The sequence below is a fragment of the Camelus dromedarius genome, chromosome 7 (assembly GCF_036321535.1).
Source record: "Camelus dromedarius isolate mCamDro1 chromosome 7, mCamDro1.pat, whole genome shotgun sequence".
Taxonomy (NCBI): Eukaryota; Metazoa; Chordata; class Mammalia; order Artiodactyla; family Camelidae; genus Camelus; species Camelus dromedarius.
This window is the reverse complement of record NC_087442.1, coordinates 80719730-80737120: the sequence shown is the minus strand read 5'-3', so window position 1 is coordinate 80737120 and position 17391 is coordinate 80719730. Positions and strand designations below refer to the sequence as shown.

Sequence of the window (17391 nt, the reverse complement as noted above, 5' to 3'; positions counted from 1 at the left end):
TAATACGACTCCCTGAAGGAGTAACAAACAGAAAAGCTTTTATATACTTCCTCTTTTGCTCCTCCTCAATAGAGAGAAAATCTATCTTCGAAGCCCCAGTGAACATCTTGCAATTTTAACAAGACCATAATGAAAGTACCAAGTGGATTTGGGATGGAAAAGAACTTTTAAAAAGAATGTGTGGAGGCAGTGTTTGGCAGTTGTGCTGGGAAGTCAGAAGGAGCATTTATGGGCTAAGGGCAGGCCATGTGGCCTACAGAAAGCTTCTCTACCTCTATTAATGTATTAGCTTTAAATATAAACACTTCATGGTTTCATTTGTTTCCCATAGTTTAAATGAAATCAATCCATTAATCATTTTACAAAGGAGAGAAAAAGTGAGGAAGGTTCCCTGAAGGCAAGAGAGCATCTCAGTGGTGTCATTTCTCTTTCACGTGTTTCACTTATTCATTTCCTTTAGGAATAATAAAGACAGCATAACTCTCCCAGATTTTAAAAAGTGACACCACATACAGTGCCCATTCTAAAAACCTCCCTGTCACCATGCCTGATCCCTGAAATGGCCTCGGCTTATCCAGGAATCAAAACCCACTCTCCCTCCCTACGAGGGAATAAGTCATTTCAAGAAAAAGCAAGTGCCTTCAGTAGATCGCGTGTTAAGTTTATAAACGCGGTCTCACCCTGAATATACTATAAGCTACATAAAAAAGTACTTAGTGTTTGCACTCTGTGGTAACTATGATGCACTAAGTTGGACTTACTGGACCTCCTTTCTTTTTGAAAGTTGGAGTTAAATAGTGGGTCAAAGTAACCAGCCTTCTGTCTTCAGTTCTGCCAACACTCAAAATGTTTCTAGGGAGATTGTTTCAAATGCTGCGGTCCTAACTGTGCTTAAGGTACTTGGAAAAAGGGTGCTGCTTGGGACCCAATAAAACAATGCAAGTAAAAGTGCTTAACATACTAAGCACTAAATAAGTGTGAATTATTCCAAGTGGGCACTATCCTCCCTACCAAGAGAAATAAGAAAGCATGTGTTTGTTCAAAAAAGGCTGGCTAGATAAACAACACGTTTATACTGTCTAGCACAAGGAACTATATTCAATATCTTGTAGTAACCTATAATGGAAAAGAATATGAAAGGAATACATGTATGTGTATGTACGACTGAAACATTATGCTGTACACCAGAAATGGACACAACATTGTAAACTGACCAAACTTCAACAAAAAAAGAATGCAAAGTAAAAAATTCTATTATAAAAAAAAAAAGGAAGGATGGAAAAGCGTGGGGAGGGTAAGGGAGAATAGACACTTAACCTTCATTTCTCAAGGATCTTCCTATTGGATACAGAATTCTGGGTTGAGAGCGCCTTCCTTTTGGCCCTTTAAACATGTTGTGTTACCCCTCACTGGGTTCTGTAGTTTCTGACCAGCAGTCTGCAGTCAATTGAGTCAGTGTTCCCCCAAAAGTAGTACAACATTTTTCCCTGGGTACTTTCATATTTTTCTTGGTCTTCAGTATTCAGCAGTAATATCTTGACATGTTTGGGCATGTTATTTATTTGGATTTATCTTTTAGGGGGGGTTGCTGAAATTATTACATCTGTAGATTTTTATCTTTCACCAAATTTGGGGAGTTTCCAGCCATAATGGAAGAAATAATTTCTTCAACAATGTTTTCAGTATGTTCTCTTTCTCCTCTCCTTCTGGGACAACAATGACATAAATATTAGACTTTTTTTGTTCTCGTCCCGTACAGGTCCCTGAAGAGCTACTCACTCTTTCATTTTGTGGAAGGGGTTATCTTTTTTTCTCTCTGTTGTTCAGACTGAGTAATTTCTATTTGTTTCCTCTGTCACCTCCTTTGTGCTATTGAGCTCAGTCAGTGAGGTGTTTGTTCCTGTATTTGGCGGTTGTATTTTTCAGTTCTAAAATGTCCACTTGGTTCTTCATGTCTTCTATTTCTTTGCTGGACATTTTCTAATGATTTCAACAGGGTCTGTGATGATTGTTAGAGTATTTTCATAGTGGCTGTTTTCAAGTTTTCCTGAGTTAATTCCCACATGTGTGCCCTCGTGGCATTGGCATTTATTGACTGTCTTTTCTCATACAAGTTCTGGTTCTTCGTACGCTGAGTAATTTTGGATTGTATCCTGGACACTTTGAGTATTATGTTACAAGCCTCTGGGGCTTGCTTAAATCCTACAGAAAATTTTTGTTGTAATTGTTTTTAGCAAGCAGTTCACCAGGCTGCAAGTCGCAACCCACTTTCTGTGTGCTTTGGTTCTAGGATTAGTTCAGCTTTCAAAGCCTTTGCAGTGCTTTTTTGAGTCGGGCCCACCTGTGCCCCACTTCGTGGTCATGCTGCAGCCTGGGCAGTCGTCTGTTTGCTAACACAGTTCTCAGCATCTTTGGTGTCCTGGTTAGGATCAGATCAATGCATGCACAGCTCAGGGGTGAGCGCAGGAGTTCACAAACAACTTTAAAGACCACTTTCTGAAGCTCTTCCTTCTGTACAACCTCTTTCCAGTTCCCTAGGGTTCCTCTCTAGTTACCCCACTTCCCAGCACACTTCCAGGGCAAAGGCCAGTCGGTGGGAGGGCAGAGAAAAAAGCAACAAGGATTCACCCCTCTCTTTTGGGATCCCGGCTCAGTGATAAAGAAGAAAGCTCCCCTTCCTCAGAGTTTTGGCTCCTGGTCGTCTGCTGCTATTACAGGACTGCTTATAGGCGGCGGTGTAAGGAAATTAGGAGGAAGGAAAAAATGGAGGATTTCCACACTCTGACGTTAGACAGAGCTCGCTTTCCTGCTTCTCACACCAGGAAGGAAGGGCATCTCCTGGAGCTCAGCTCTGTTTCCCTGTGCCCATTTCCAGATTTCAGTCTCCCACTGTGTTTACGAAAAGGAATAATCAGAAAGGGGAAATTGGTCAATTTACTGCCAGTTTACAAGTACTTCAAATTCTGGTGTTCTTCCCCAACTCTCCTGCTACTGCTCATTTTCAGAGTCCTCTTACAGATGCGCCACACGTTTTGAGCAGTTCCATCACTGTGTTCCGTGGAAGAGACAGGGAGAAGCGTGCTTACTTCATTTTACCCAGAATCAGAATCTCTACGCCTAACTGTTAGAAAGCCCATTTATCAAGTTCACACTGTGAGCCAGGACTGTACTGTTTTACCTTTCCGACTCTTACAAAACCCCAAAAGTTACATATTAGTAGAGTAATGTACCATAATCTTCATTTTATCATGAAGGCGCAGATGTTCAGCAAAGATGAAATACCTCGCCAGAGATCACCTGACTGGTTGGTTTCCAGACTCACAGAATGCCCTAGAATTAGAATGCCCTCAGACCACCTGCTCCAAAACCAACTATAGTGCTTATTAAAGTTGAAGTTTTCTGTGCCCCACCTCACATAGTAAGTCAGAATCTTTGGGAAAGGGGCTCAAGGAGATTTCCAGTGTGTGCTGAAGTTGAGAGCCAATGTACATTGCCTCCAAAAAAGGAACTTTCAGTATATGTGACTTTTAAAAGGATGTCAATGTATTTCAGATAGGAATACCCGTTAGTGTTGGCATCAATCAGTTTAAAATAGCTTACATATGCTCACGTTCCCTACTCTTCTGTATCATGTTAAGGAACATAAAATAGGATTTGTTACAAGCCAAGGTTCACATTATATACAGGAAGATTTTCTGAACGCCAAGCCTTGAACCCAAGGTTCTTACTCTCACTCTCATCCCTGACAATAAGAGTATCCTAATGGGACCCCTCCCCAAGAAATACTAGGCAACCAGCATTATCAAATTCTATTTTGGAAACAGATTGGACAGAAATAAATTCTACTCATTCATTGCAAACAATACTGCTACATTTCTCCCCAGGAGGCAGAACTGCCCTGTCTTTCATGATGGACATTACTGGCAAAAAACAAAAACAAAAACAAGTTGAGAGTCTCGCTGTCAAAACCTGGGGCCCTCATCTTCTACACGGCCAGATTGAATTATAACACCCTCAGTAAAAGATAGATGTGAATACAAATACTTAGAAAAAACTCAGTATATATGGGAGGGAGGAGAACCCTGAATCAAATAAGCAAACATATACGTTTAGAAGAAAAGATTTTTAGGATGAGCTTATATGTAAGGATATAATTATGAAGGTGAAAAAGTCTATCGGATTCCATCGTTTGCTCAAGATGCCTAGTAAAGTATGTCGATAGCATTAAAATCCTGTACACATAAAACTTTTCTTCTGAGGATCTCACAGTTTTATAGACATTGCCTTAATGGCACATAACAGGGATTATCATTCCTAACTCACATATGGGAAAAACAAGGTCAAGTACGCCATTCTCCAAGGCCCTCTGCTAGTCTCTTTTTTAAAAAATGTGTCATAACACACCATAACAATAAGTCATATTTTAGTACTAAAACTTATGGCAAATATTCTGCTTTGAAATAAAAATCTTTTTCAAGAAAAAATGGTCTTATGGATATTTATGAGGAGGTTCCAAAGTTTCAAATTGATCAGCAGTAATGAATCAAAAATAAAAAGAACTCAGTACAGTTATTTTCAACAGTGAAGAATATCTCAACCAGTAATTTCTACCCCCTCCCCACCCCAATTCTGGAGAGAGAAAACTCCAAAACATATGGCCCAGGAAGAAAATCTGCACTCGTTTATAGCAATGAACTGGCTTTTACATCTCTGCAGCGAGAGTACGCAAATGACTTCACAGGCAACAGCTTCCGTATGTTTCATATTTTTAACATTGACCGTTCATAATAAAGGTTCTTTGATCCCAGATCAAATGTTTGAATCAATTTTCTCTACGCTTACTCAGAGTCACCATTATAAAAGTTCCCCCCTTTCCCACCTCAGATGTTCCAGCCCTTCCTGCAATTGGAACTATCTCCATTTGTCACCTTCTCTGCGGTACTTGCCACCCCTTTGCTGTGGTTTTTAGCTGTGCTCATTAACCTCTCATACAAAAGAGGCACAGTAATAAATAATGTTCGTACATAATAAGTTAACTGCAGTAAATAAGGTTCCTCTAAGGAATTCACAGGCATCTTTAATCAAATTGAAAGCTCATGGTAGTGTGGTTAATATATAAAAAAAAAAAAAAAAAAAAAACCTCTCCCGATCACAAAAAAGTCCTCAACAGGTAAGGCGTTTCCCTATATATGAAAAATCAAAACTTAACTATATATATTTTTAACTAGATTATACTCCTGGGATTAGAACTCTTAAAAAAAGAACCAAAACCTAAAGTCTTAGATGAAAACAAAAGACCAGAATCTAGATAAATGGTAAAAACATCAAACAAAAAAAAGTCTAAGCAATACTAAAAATTGAGAATATCTTCAACATAAAATTACTTTAAATGATCCCAAGGCCTATATTTAAGGCCTAGTGTAGGAACAACATATATTAATATGACCATTGCTAAAAAGTTAAAATGTGAATTTTGCAGAAAGGTACTCATTAAACAAAGGCTAATTTGAAGAAAAAAATTAATTTTCTAGTGGTAAATAAATGAATTTGGTAGTAGATTAACTACATTTGGGCCTAATTTAAATCTCATGAGAGTTTAAAAAAAGAAGGAGAAAAATAAAAAAATTCCTGATGTTAAAAATCCCCTTTTCCTTCCATATCTTGGCCATCGTAAATAATGCTGCAATGAACATGGGCGTGCAGATGTCATTTCAAGTTAGTGTTTTCATTTTCTATATTTCAGATATATACCTGTAAGTGGAACTGTTGGACCATATGGTAGTTCTACTTTTAACTTTCTGAGTAATCTCTAAACTGCCATCCTGACCAGTGTGAGGTGAGATCTCACTGTGGTTTTAATTTGCATTTCTCTGATGATTAGAGATGTTGAGCACCCTCTTTTTTTTTTTTTAAACTTACTTTCCCTGGTTTATTATAAAGAGCAAAACTCAGGAAGAGCCAAATGGAAGAGATGCATAGGGCAAGATATGAGGTGGGAGGGTGTGGAGCTCCCTTGATGTCTTCATCAGAAGCTCTCTGAATCTTATAGTTCAAGAATTTTTATGAAGCTCAACCTGCAGTCCCCTCTTCCCTTCCTGGAGGTTGGCAGGTGGGGCTGAAAGTTCCAACCCTCTCATCACTTGGTCTTTCTGGTGATCAGTCCATCCAGAGACTATCTAGGGACCCCACCCAAGTCACTTCAGTAGCATAAACTCAGGTGTGACAGAAAGGGTCTTGTTAAGAATAACAAAAGACACTTCTATCACTCAGGAGATTCAAGGGTTTTAGGAACTCTGTGTGTGAAACTGGGGACAAAGACTAAATACATTTTCGTATTTTACCACAGTTTAGAAACTTCATAGAAGTAGAAAGAAAAAAGAAAAATCCACTTCTATGCTACCACCCAAATATAATCTGTATTAGCATTATGAAATACTTCCAGAGTGTTGTATGTGTGTGTGTGTGTGAATTTTGAGTATTATATTTATGTTAGCATTGCAAACATTTTATGCTAATATTTATGTCGTTGATAAATCTTACCACTATTGCTTTATGGATGTCATTCGGATTTCATCTTAATGTTGTTTCTTCAGAGAGACTTTCCCCTGACAATCTAGTCACTATTTTAACACAGTAGCCTGTTTTAATTCTCTGCATGGCACTTAAAACCACAGATTGTTGGAGAGTTTTATTTGTTTATTTATCGTCTCTCTCCCATTAAGCATCTTTTCATGTACTTGTCAGCCATCAGTACGTCTTCTTGGGAAAACTGTCTATTCAGAACTTCTGCCCATTTTCTAATTTGACTGTTGGGTTTTTTGCTATTGATTGGTATAAATTCTTTACATATTTTGGATATTAACACCTTATTAGAATACATGATTTAGAAATATTTTCTCCCATTCAGCAGGTTGCCTTTCCAATTCGTTAGTGATTTCCTTGGCTGTGCGTAAGCTTTTTACTTTGATGTAGTCCCACTTGTTTATTTTTGCTTTTGTTGGCTTTGCTTTTGGTGTCAGATCCAATAAATCATCCCCAAGACTGATGTCAAGGAGCCTACCACCTAGGTTTTCTTCTAAAAGTTCTATGGTTTCAGCTCTTAGATTCAGGGCTTTATTTTATTTTCAGTTAATTTTTGGGTATAATGTAAGATAGTGGTCCAGTTTAATTCATTTGCATATGGCTGTCCAATTTTCCCAACAGTATTTATGGAAGAGACTGCCCTTTCCCCATTATATATTCTTGGCTCCTCTGTTGTGAATTAATTGACCAAACATGAATGGATTTATTTTCGGCTTCTATTCTGTTCTATGTGTCTGTTTTTATGTTAATACCACAGTTTTGATTACTATAGCTTTGTGACATAGTTTGAAATTAGGGAGTATGATGCCTTCTCCCTGTTCTTCTTTGCTCTTCTTTCTCAAGATTAGTTTGGCTATTTAGGGTGTTTTGTGGTTCCATACAAACTGTAGGATTGTTCTATGTCTGTGAAACATGCCATTGGAATTTTGATGGGGATTGCATTGAATCTATAGATGGCTTTGATAGTATTGACATTTTAACAGTATTTGATTCTTCCAATCCATGAGGACAGAATGTATTTCCATTTATTTGTGTCTTCTTTAATTTCTTTAAGCTATGTGTTACAGTTTTCAGTGTACAAGTCTCTCACCTCCCTAGTCAAATTTATTTCTAAGTGTTTTGTTCTTTTTGATGCAATTGTAAGATTGTTTTCTTATTTTCTCTTTCTGATAGTTTGTTAATAGTGTATAGAAACACAACAGATTTTTGTATATTGATTTTTGTATCCTGCAACTTCACTGAATTCATTTCTTGTTCTCATATGTTTTTGGTGGAGTCTTTAGGATTTTCCATATATAAAATCATGTAATCTAAAAAAAAGAATCATGTAATCTGCAAGTGAAGGCAATTTTACTTTTTCCTTTCCAATTCTGAAAACTTTTCTTTCTTTTTCTTGCCTGATTGCTCTATCTAGGACTTCAGTACTATGTTGGATAAGTTTAGTAAGGGTGGGCATCTTTGCCTTGTTCCTGATCTTAGAAGAAAAGCTTTCAACCTTTTGCCACTGAACATGATGTTAGCTGTAGGCTCATCATATATGGCCTTTATTATGTTGAGATATGTTCCTTCTGTGCCTAATTTAAGAATTTTTTATTATGAATGTTGAATTTTGTCAAATGCTTTTTCTATGTCTATTGAGAGGATCATATCTTTCTTTTCTTTCATTCTAATAATGTGATGTACCACTGATTGACTTGTATGTGTTGAACCATCCTTGTCTTCCAGGGATTAAACCCCACTTGATCATGGTGTATGATGTTTATAATGTACTGTTGAATTAAGTTTGCTACTATTTTGTTGAGCATTTTTGCCTCTGTGTTCACTAGGGACATTGGCCTATAGTTTTCTTTCCTTGTGGTATCATTGATTTTGGTATCATGGTAATGCTGTCCTCATAAAATTAGTTTGGATGTGTTCTTTCCTCTTCTGTTTTTTGGAAGAGTTTGAGAAGGATTGGTATTAATTCTTCTTTGGCTGGTTGGTAGAATTTACTGATCTGGTCCCTATACTTAAGTTTGTTGGGAGTTTTTGATTACTAATTCAATCTCCTTACTAGTAATCAGTCTGTTCAGATTTTCTGTTTCTTCATAATTCAGTCTTGGATTGTTGTATGTTTCTAGAAATTTACTCATTTCTTCCAGGATGTCCAATTTTTGGCACAGTACTATCTATAATCATGCCTTGCAATTCTTCGTATTTCTGTGGTACCTATTATGACACTTCCTCTTTCATTTCTGATATATTTTTTTGAGCCTAGCTAAAGGTTTGTAAATTTTTGTTTATCTTTCAAAGAACCAGCCCTTGGTTTCATTGACCTTTTCTATTGTCTTTTTGATAATTGTTTTCTAGTTGTTTTCCAGTCCCTCTGTTCCTTTCTTCTTCTCAGGAAAAAAAAAAAAAAAAAACCCTGGTGTTAAAAATAAATCCCTTTAAAATGACCTTTTTGCCCTTTTTGTTTGAACTGGTAGACAGGTCAAGTTTTAGAATAATTTAAGCTACTATAATTCTTCAAAATACAGCCAGATACCTCAACTAAAATAAAACCAGAGTGCTAATTTAGACCCTGTCCTTAGCATTTGTAAGTATAAAAAGAGCATACTTGTAGGTGCTAATGCAAGGATTCTTGAGTTGAGTACAGAACATCGTCCTAGGGGAAACTGAATTTTCCTGGCTTTGTGCAAAATGAGTTGTTGTATATATTATCCATCCACCCAAATATTACAGATTACCTTGCACACAGTAGCAAACTGTTGGTTATTTCCTGCTCCAACTACAAGATATCCATCCTTGGTTTTAAAAGCCTAAAATAAATAAAGACATGCATAAATATGTAATACCTTAAAAATTGGCTTTAATTTCTCAAACTTTTATATAAAAAGCCTGTTCTAAAGTAATGTTATTAATTAAATCAATATCAACTAATTAGTACCTTTTTCTCTAATATTTGCATAGTTGCCATTTCAAGTTTTCAAAGCACTTACTGCCTCTTCCACTAACTGTTGTAAAACTGGAGGCAGGGTGAAAAAAGAATGATTTAGAAAAATAAAGAGAATACTAAAGTTTTATTACAACCTATAACATGAAATTCTATATTTATTACAGTATGGATTAATGTTGGATTTTCCCAAAGCTTTGTGATTTATTTGCTTCCAGTTTTTCTTGTAGGGCAAAGAGAAAGATGGTACATTGTTTTCTACAAAGTGTAAGAAAAATAGACAGGAAAAAGGAAGGAAAGAAGGGAGGGAGGAGAGAGGGAGAAAAGAAAAGAGAGTGGGAGGGAGGGAAGATGAGTAATGGACTGACATTTTGTGTTTGAAAATCTCACATATAAACTTTTGGATACTTTTCACTTTCTAGTAAGTGAAAAATGGCACATCTGGATCTCTGGACTTCATGTGGCTTTATGTACCTGAAAATGTCTATTCCTTTTAGGAGACATGTTCATTTGGGCAGCCACAGATGTACAAGAAAATGATGCTTCTACTTGCCATAGTCCTAGCCCCTCTGGAGTACTTTTCAGCACTCCCCTCTCCACATCTGATTAGAGTGATGGTGGAAGGAACAAAACTTGACCCTCAGAAGACCTAATTCCCACTTTCTTTAAGTAAATGAGTTCCTTTAGTTTCCTTTCATTCTGTGTAAAAATTGCTCTGTATCTTCACCTACTTTTTCTCCACTTAACTCCTGCCTTTGAGAAAGACAACATCTATCTTCCTTGGCAGGGTTTACTCCTAAGCTAATGACCTTAGTACTGCCTTCACTCACACCCTTCAGAACCCTGCTCAATCATCTCATCTCTTCATTTCCACTGGATGCTTTTCTTCTGCCTACATATAAGCTCATTCCTACACCGAAAATATTAACAGAAACAAAATAAGATTTACATCAATCCTGACACTCCTCTTAAGCGATCTTGAAATTTTCTTCCTTCAGTCTCTAAATAGTATAAAATTCTTCACCAAGTACTATATATCAATGTGCTTTGTTATCAGGATTCCCTTCCTATCACCACATTGAAACTATTCTTTCTTGACCCTTCTGTATTATTTGGTACTGTTAACCATCGCCTCCTTCAGGAAATTGTCTTATCTCTAGGCTCTGTCTGGGTTCATCTCCAATCTCTGTGACATGTTTTCCACATGTCCCTTTTACAGGATTACCTTCTCCTAGCCTTCAGCATTACTTAAGCATCTGTATTTGGTCTTTTACTTACTTCACTTGCTTCTTATGTTAGCCACCAGCCACATGTGAGTATTAAATTTAAATTTCATTAAATAAAATGAAAGTAGCCAGTCACAAAAGACTACAAATTGTGGTTCCCTTTATATGGAATGTCCAAATAGGCAAAACCATGGAGACAGAAAGATTAGTGCCTGCCTAGGGCTGTGTGGAAGGTGGGAAATCTGGAGTGACTGCACGAGTACCAGCTTTTTTGTTGGGGCAATGAAAATGTTCTGAAATTGATTGTTGTAATGGCTGCACAACTCTGTGGATGCAGTAAAAACCATTGTGTTGTACAGTTTTAACGGATGAATTGTATAGTATGTGAATTATATCTCAAAAAAGCTGTTAATAAAAAAAATTAAATTAACAGTTCAGTTCCGCCAACACACTAGCTACATGTTAAGCATTCAATAGCCACAAGTGGCTACAGTCTGCCACGTGAGAGAGTCCAGATGGGGAACATTTCCATCTCCACAGACAGTTGTATTGTACAGGGCTAGTAGACTGGACTTGGTAAATTGTACTTTTCCTTTTATTCTTCCTACTACGTGGCATCTGAAGAATGTGAGGCAATTAATAAGTGGTTGTAAGATGTTAATAAATCACTCAAATGATTGCGTCCGTATAATAGAGTAGAGGTTAAAATGGATGGATCTCAAGCAAAACACTATAAGAGGGTTTTATTCTATTTACATTTTTGCTTGATTTGGAAATTAATGCCACTAAGATATTACATAAACTATTTTAAATGTTTATATTCCCTTATTCACCAGGCAAAAGCAAAATTAGTGTTATACATAATGCATCAGTGTTTCTCAAACTACAGAAAGGGAATGTGCAACAAAGCTGTGAGTGAGGGACACAGATTCTGAGCAGAGATGTCTCAACAAACCATTGATAATTATGAAGTTACACAAGTTGTTTGCTTGCTTTTTTGTCGGGGAAGCGTGAGTTGGGGAGTAGAGAAGTAATGTGAAGTAACAACGTGTGTTGCCAAGGATAACATGAAGAAAGATTTTCAAAATTTTGGATCAGTGACACATTCAACAAATTTATGTTTTCGGGGGTGTTCATTTCCTTTTAATTAATAAAGAAATGCCTGCTTCTTCCTTCAGCCTGAACCATGAGATGAAATATACATTTTACCAATATAAATTTTTTTTTAATTTTGAGCAGAGATAACTAGCTAATGATCATAGGAAAGTACATACTGAATAACAGCTCAGCCACCAGAATATAATTAGACTAAGGCTCTCCAAACAGATTTGTTGAGATGAAGGTAAGATTATGCACTCTTTAAACAATTACTTGTCCCTGTTATTATTGCTACAGTGTTTATTTAATAAATATATTTAAATACGAATTTTTTAAGTACCACATTTTGCTGTAAACTTAATGTTTTTATCCACACCCCCACCCCAAATTCATATGTTGAAATCCTAACCCTCAATGTGAAGGTATCAGGAGCAAGAACACACCCTTCTCTGAACCAGGAAGTGGGCCCTCACCAGACATTAAACCTGCTGTACCTTGATCTTAGACTTCCCAGCCTTGAGAACTGCAAGGAATAGACGTCTGCAGTTTTAGCCACTCAGTCTATGATATTCTGTTATAGCATCCCAAATGGACTAAGAAATTGGTGCTGAGAAGTGGGGAACTGCTGTAACAAATACCTAAAAAAGGGGCAGCAGCTTTAGCACTGGGCGATGGATAACGCCTGGAAGGGTTTTGAAATGCATGTTAGAAAAAGTCCACTGCTGTCATTGGATCCACAGGGGCAATTCTGTTGAAAGCTCAGAAAGAAAAGAGAGTTGTAGCGTAAGCCTCAATCTTCTCAGAGAATACCTAAGTAATCTTGAACAGCATGTTGGTAGAAATATAGGTGGTAAAAGTCATTTTGATGAGGTCACAGATAGAAGTGAAGAACATGTGACTGGAAACTGAAGGAAAGGTGTTCTATCGTTGTTACAAAGTGGCAGAAAACTTGGCTGAATTGTGTTCATGTTCTAGTGTTTTGTGGAAAGTAGAACTTGTAAGTGATGAAATTAAGCTATTTCTAAGCAAAATGTTTAAGGTGCGACTTGGCTTCTCCTGACTAAAGAACAATGTGAAAAAAAGAGAAACAACTTAAAGACAAGCAAAAAGGAAGCAGAAATTAAAGACCTGGAATATTCTCAGCTTATCCATATTATAAAAAATGAGAAAGCATGGTCAGAAAAAAAAACCAAAAAAACACCAAGAGTACATCAAAGTGACCGTGTGATAAGGAGATGTCCTTCAGTAGGTGAATGGGTAAATGCACTATTATACATCCAGAAAATGGAATATTATTTAGTGCTAAAAAGAAATAAGATATCAAGCCATGAAAAGACATGAAAGAACTTTAGATGCAAACTATTAAGAAGCCAATCTGAAAAGGCGACATCCTGTGTGATTCCCAACTGTATGACAATCTGGAAAAGGCAAAACTATGGACACAGCAAAAAGATATCAGTGGTTATCAGAGGCTGAGGGGAGGCAGAGATGAGCAGGCAGAGCACAGAGGACTTTCAGGGCAGTGAAAATGCTCTGTATGATACTATAATGGTGGATAAATGTCATTACACATTTGTCCAAGTCCACAGAATGGACACCACCAAGTGTGAACCCTAAGGTAAACTATGGATTTGGGGTGATTATCATATGTCAATGTAGGTATATCAATTGTACATGTGGAGTCAGTGCATGTGTAGGGGAGGAAGTATATGGAAAAATCTCTATGCCTACTGTTCAATTTAGAATTTAAAACTGCTCTAAAAAATTAATTTTAAAAAAAGGAGAGTGAGACGCATCTTTGTGGTGATAACACTGTTCTGCATCTCAGTCATGTCAGTGCCAGCTTCCTGGTTTTGATACTGTACTGTAGTTTTCCAAGATGTTACCAATGGGGCAAACTGGATAAAGGGTAACACAGGCACCGTGTCTATTCTTTCTTAAATATACACGTGAATCTATAATTATCTCAAAAGTGTTCTTCGTTAATTTTTTTTAAAAGATGGTGGTATATTAGATTAGGGCCCTGACAAAAGAGATGGAAGAAAACAGAGTCAAGAAATATTCAGGTGGTAGAATCTACTAATCTGGTAATCAAATGGTCAGTAATGAGATGAATACAATGGTTGAGAGTTGAAGGCTGGAGAGGAAGCTGTCATGGAGGATGTTTAGGATTCTGAGGAGCTTCTGAGATACTCCAGTGGAAATTTCAAATGAGTAGAACTTGGGAGACCAGATGAAACTTTGAACTGTAGCTCACACTTGGGAGTCATTTGCTTGTAATCTGTAACTGAAAGTATCACATAGATGAAATCATTTAGAAGGAGAGTTCAGACGGCAGAGTAGGTTTAAAAAAGCGGGAAGCCAAGGGATAATGTGAAGGCCACCCCCATCTGAAGTCCAGGCAGAAAAGGAGCTAGCCAGGGAATAGGATGAGGATTGGAGAATGCCCACAGGGTGGTCTTTCATTACCCTGGCAAAGGCTGTTCTGGTGTCAGAATGTGGACAGAATGCAGTATGAAATGGATCGAGAATGAAGCTGGACAGTTACAGAGATGGAGAGAGCATGTGCAAACATCTGTCTGAGACGTTTGGCTGCAAAGGGGAGGAATGAGCACAAGCCTCAGAATACAGGATGAGCACAGACGCAGAGGCAGGTCCCCATGATGGTTTGGTGATGGGAAGCTGAGAACGTTCTGACGGGTGTTTCTACTTTTTTCTGAACTAAGGGGTGAAGTCATCAGCTGAGTGTAGGGTTGGCAGACAGGAGACTGGAAGACTTAAAAGAGCAGATACGTTCTGATGTACCACTGAAGAGAACGGGAGAGCAGAGTGACCAGATAAACATAATTGGAAGGCTGAAGTGTTGAGAGCCACACTGAGTGATTTTCTCCATCGTCTCTCAATTACATACATAGAATAAATTAATATTTGCATTCACCAGGGTTCTGTCAGATGGATATGACAAAGAGATAACAGGTGTAGCAAAATAAGAAAACTAGCTAGAATATTATTCGGCAATGAGCCGTGGACTGTCTGGGTATGGGAAAAGGTGGTGACAAGAGGAGGAGGTTATGGATAGCTCAAAGGGAGAAGTATCAGTGGACGAGAAATCCTGATGAAGTCAGAGAACAGCCATCATGGAAGTAGGGACTCAATAAATACCATTGTTATTAAATAGTTACTAGCAGACTGGGTCCTACATAAAAGGAACATTCTAGTGCATTCCATGCCCTTAAATCTTGATTCCTGGGCCCTTATCCACTCTACAAACCACTTCTCTCTCCTCCTCATCCTCATTCCCTTGGTGGCCTCACTCTCCATACCAGGCAAGATAAGTGGCAACGTTCTATGCACACACACTTCTAGTAGGGTTTCCATCCCAGGGAGAACTCAAGTCAAAAGCATCAAACTGGGCTGCAAACACTCATGGATGGGATGTTTCTCTTGTAAAGAATTTAAGCCTTGGGAGGAAAGAAACAATTGTTTCTGCATGGAATGATGAGGCAGCAAGTGTCTGTAGTTTGAAAAGGACAGCCCAAAACCAAGCCTTGCGTCATAGGAGACCAGATTTTATTACCCCTGAGGAAAAAAACACTTCTCACTGTGAGCTCTGCTTATTCAAGGGTGACAAGTTGCACTGGTAGGAAGACCACACAGAAATTGCCTGGTTTTCCTCACATTCTAGTCATGATAAACCTCCTCTCCTGGGGGAGAAAGGTGTTTTTCTGACTGAGAAAATGTTGATGGGTCAAGGGATTAGATGTCCCAAGGAAACTGCACAACTTATGAGCAAACTGGAAGACACTTAAAGACAAGAGGGCACTGGGGTTCAGAGTTCAGTTCCTGTACTTAGTGCAGTTTCAGATGTAAAATGTGACCACACTTGAGAGACTGAAGGGTAGAGATGTAAGATACACTGAGCAGACGTGAAGGCAGAGAAATAAGAGGATGAGTCTGCAAATCCTATTGCCCTTGGAAGTTTCTATTGATTCCCAGATACTCTGCTTTCTGAGCTTCCAGCCGTGTCAACCTGCCCTGACGGTGTCTTCATTATTGAGCTGACTAAAGATAAAACTACAGAAGGACCTTCAGTGGTTCTTTATCAACTTAGTATATTATCAGATGACCAAAAGGGAAAAGGGAATTTCCTGTGTCACCCTCCCAAACTACCATATTGATGCATCAATATTTTCTCTGGTCTAAAAAAAGTTTTAAAAAAGTACATACAGTTGGTAGTGTGTCTACTTCAAAAACAAGAGCACAAACTTCCAACCCTCCTGGAGCTACTTGATTTTTGACAAGATTTTCTTCCACAAAAGGTAACCATGGCTAAAATGACTTCATCATCCGCTGGAAAAAGACATTCCATGAAGTTTAACTCACTGCCATGAGAATGTTTTCTGGAATGTCAAGCAGTTACTGACTCTGGGTCTGTGCTGGCACATTGTGACAAATATAGAGCACTGGCTCCGACCACTCACAGCTCAGCTCACCTTCTGGTGCTGGAGCTGGCGGCGCCAGATGGCAGCAAGGCACAAACTGCTTCTAGCACAAGAACAGTGTCATCTCTGGGACAGAACTGTGCAACAAGTGATAAAGGAGCCCGCAAGCCCCTGATTTCCCCTGCTACCTACTTGATTTGTCTATACATGTTTTTCCATAGGATGTAATTAAGCCAGTGTGAAGACCCATTTCTAAATACAAGCCCTTGCCCCGAATTCTAGAATAGACTTGAAAGCCATATTGGGTACAGATTTCGTGCCACGTCAGATTCAGGTCAGGATTTTCCCATTCCATAGGAAGCCTGAAAGTTCAAAAATATTCTCGAGGTCCTTCAAACCAATTAAATCCCATTTCAAGTCAAACATATTTAGGATTTCCAATCACTCAGTTTCTGATACTAAGTATGGAGGCAAGGGCAAGAAAGAAAGTGGAAACTGTCCTATTTCTCATATTCCTCACAAGTTATCAGTGGATATTATTTTTCCTATAAAAGAAATCCTTTGTGAGGAAAGCCTGCTGTTATTCTAGAAGGCAGCCATCGTGTATCTTGGACATAATGTAAAATGGCACATGGAGTTATCTTTTTCTGGAAGATATGGGTTAGAAACTGGTTTTGATGATTCTGAATTGACTGTGTTTTAGAGAATCTTAAGCCATATTATTTGGAACAGCCTGCCAAAAGCACCTACTATTTAATGGAAAGTAACCAAACTCTGGACAAGCATCCATACTGATTTTTCAGGAGGACTTCAAGGCTTCCAAATGGCAAATGTTGCTATGTAACTCTGGCACTCTGTCTTGAAGCATCTAGGATCAGCCTTAGTAGTCTTTCCAGCAAACACCCCAGATAATTGAACATTAACTGGAAGTAAAATTTATTTTTTATCCAAATATAAAATGGGTTTATGAGCAGAGGATTGGAATCTAAAGTATATATTCTCAAAACATCTTTGGGCTTGGCCCAAAGATCATGGGAGGAACTAATGGCTACTCAACATATGCAATGAACAATAAGTGCTCATGGTAAGACCCTGCTAACTCACAGGA

The 17391-nt window shown here is 38.1% G+C and overlaps 1 protein-coding gene across 6 annotated transcripts in view; it reads right to left on the bottom strand.

Moving 5' to 3' along the window:
- SUGCT (succinyl-CoA:glutarate-CoA transferase) overlaps nucleotides 1–17391 on the bottom strand; it is a 553331-nt gene that overhangs the window by 352851 nt on the left and 183089 nt on the right. For 5 of the 6 annotated variants that reach the window (XR_010381748.1, XM_031454642.2, XM_064487720.1 and 2 more), the window contains exon 10: nucleotides 9312–9383. The exons of the other annotated variant lie outside the window; for it this stretch is intronic. Coding sequence is in view for 4 of the 5 variants with exons in the window: in XM_031454642.2 (XP_031310502.2) it covers nucleotides 9312–9383 (72 nt within the window). In the remaining variant the exon portion in view is untranslated. The remainder of the gene's footprint in view (nucleotides 1–9311; nucleotides 9384–17391) is intronic. 6 annotated transcript variants of the gene reach the window in all.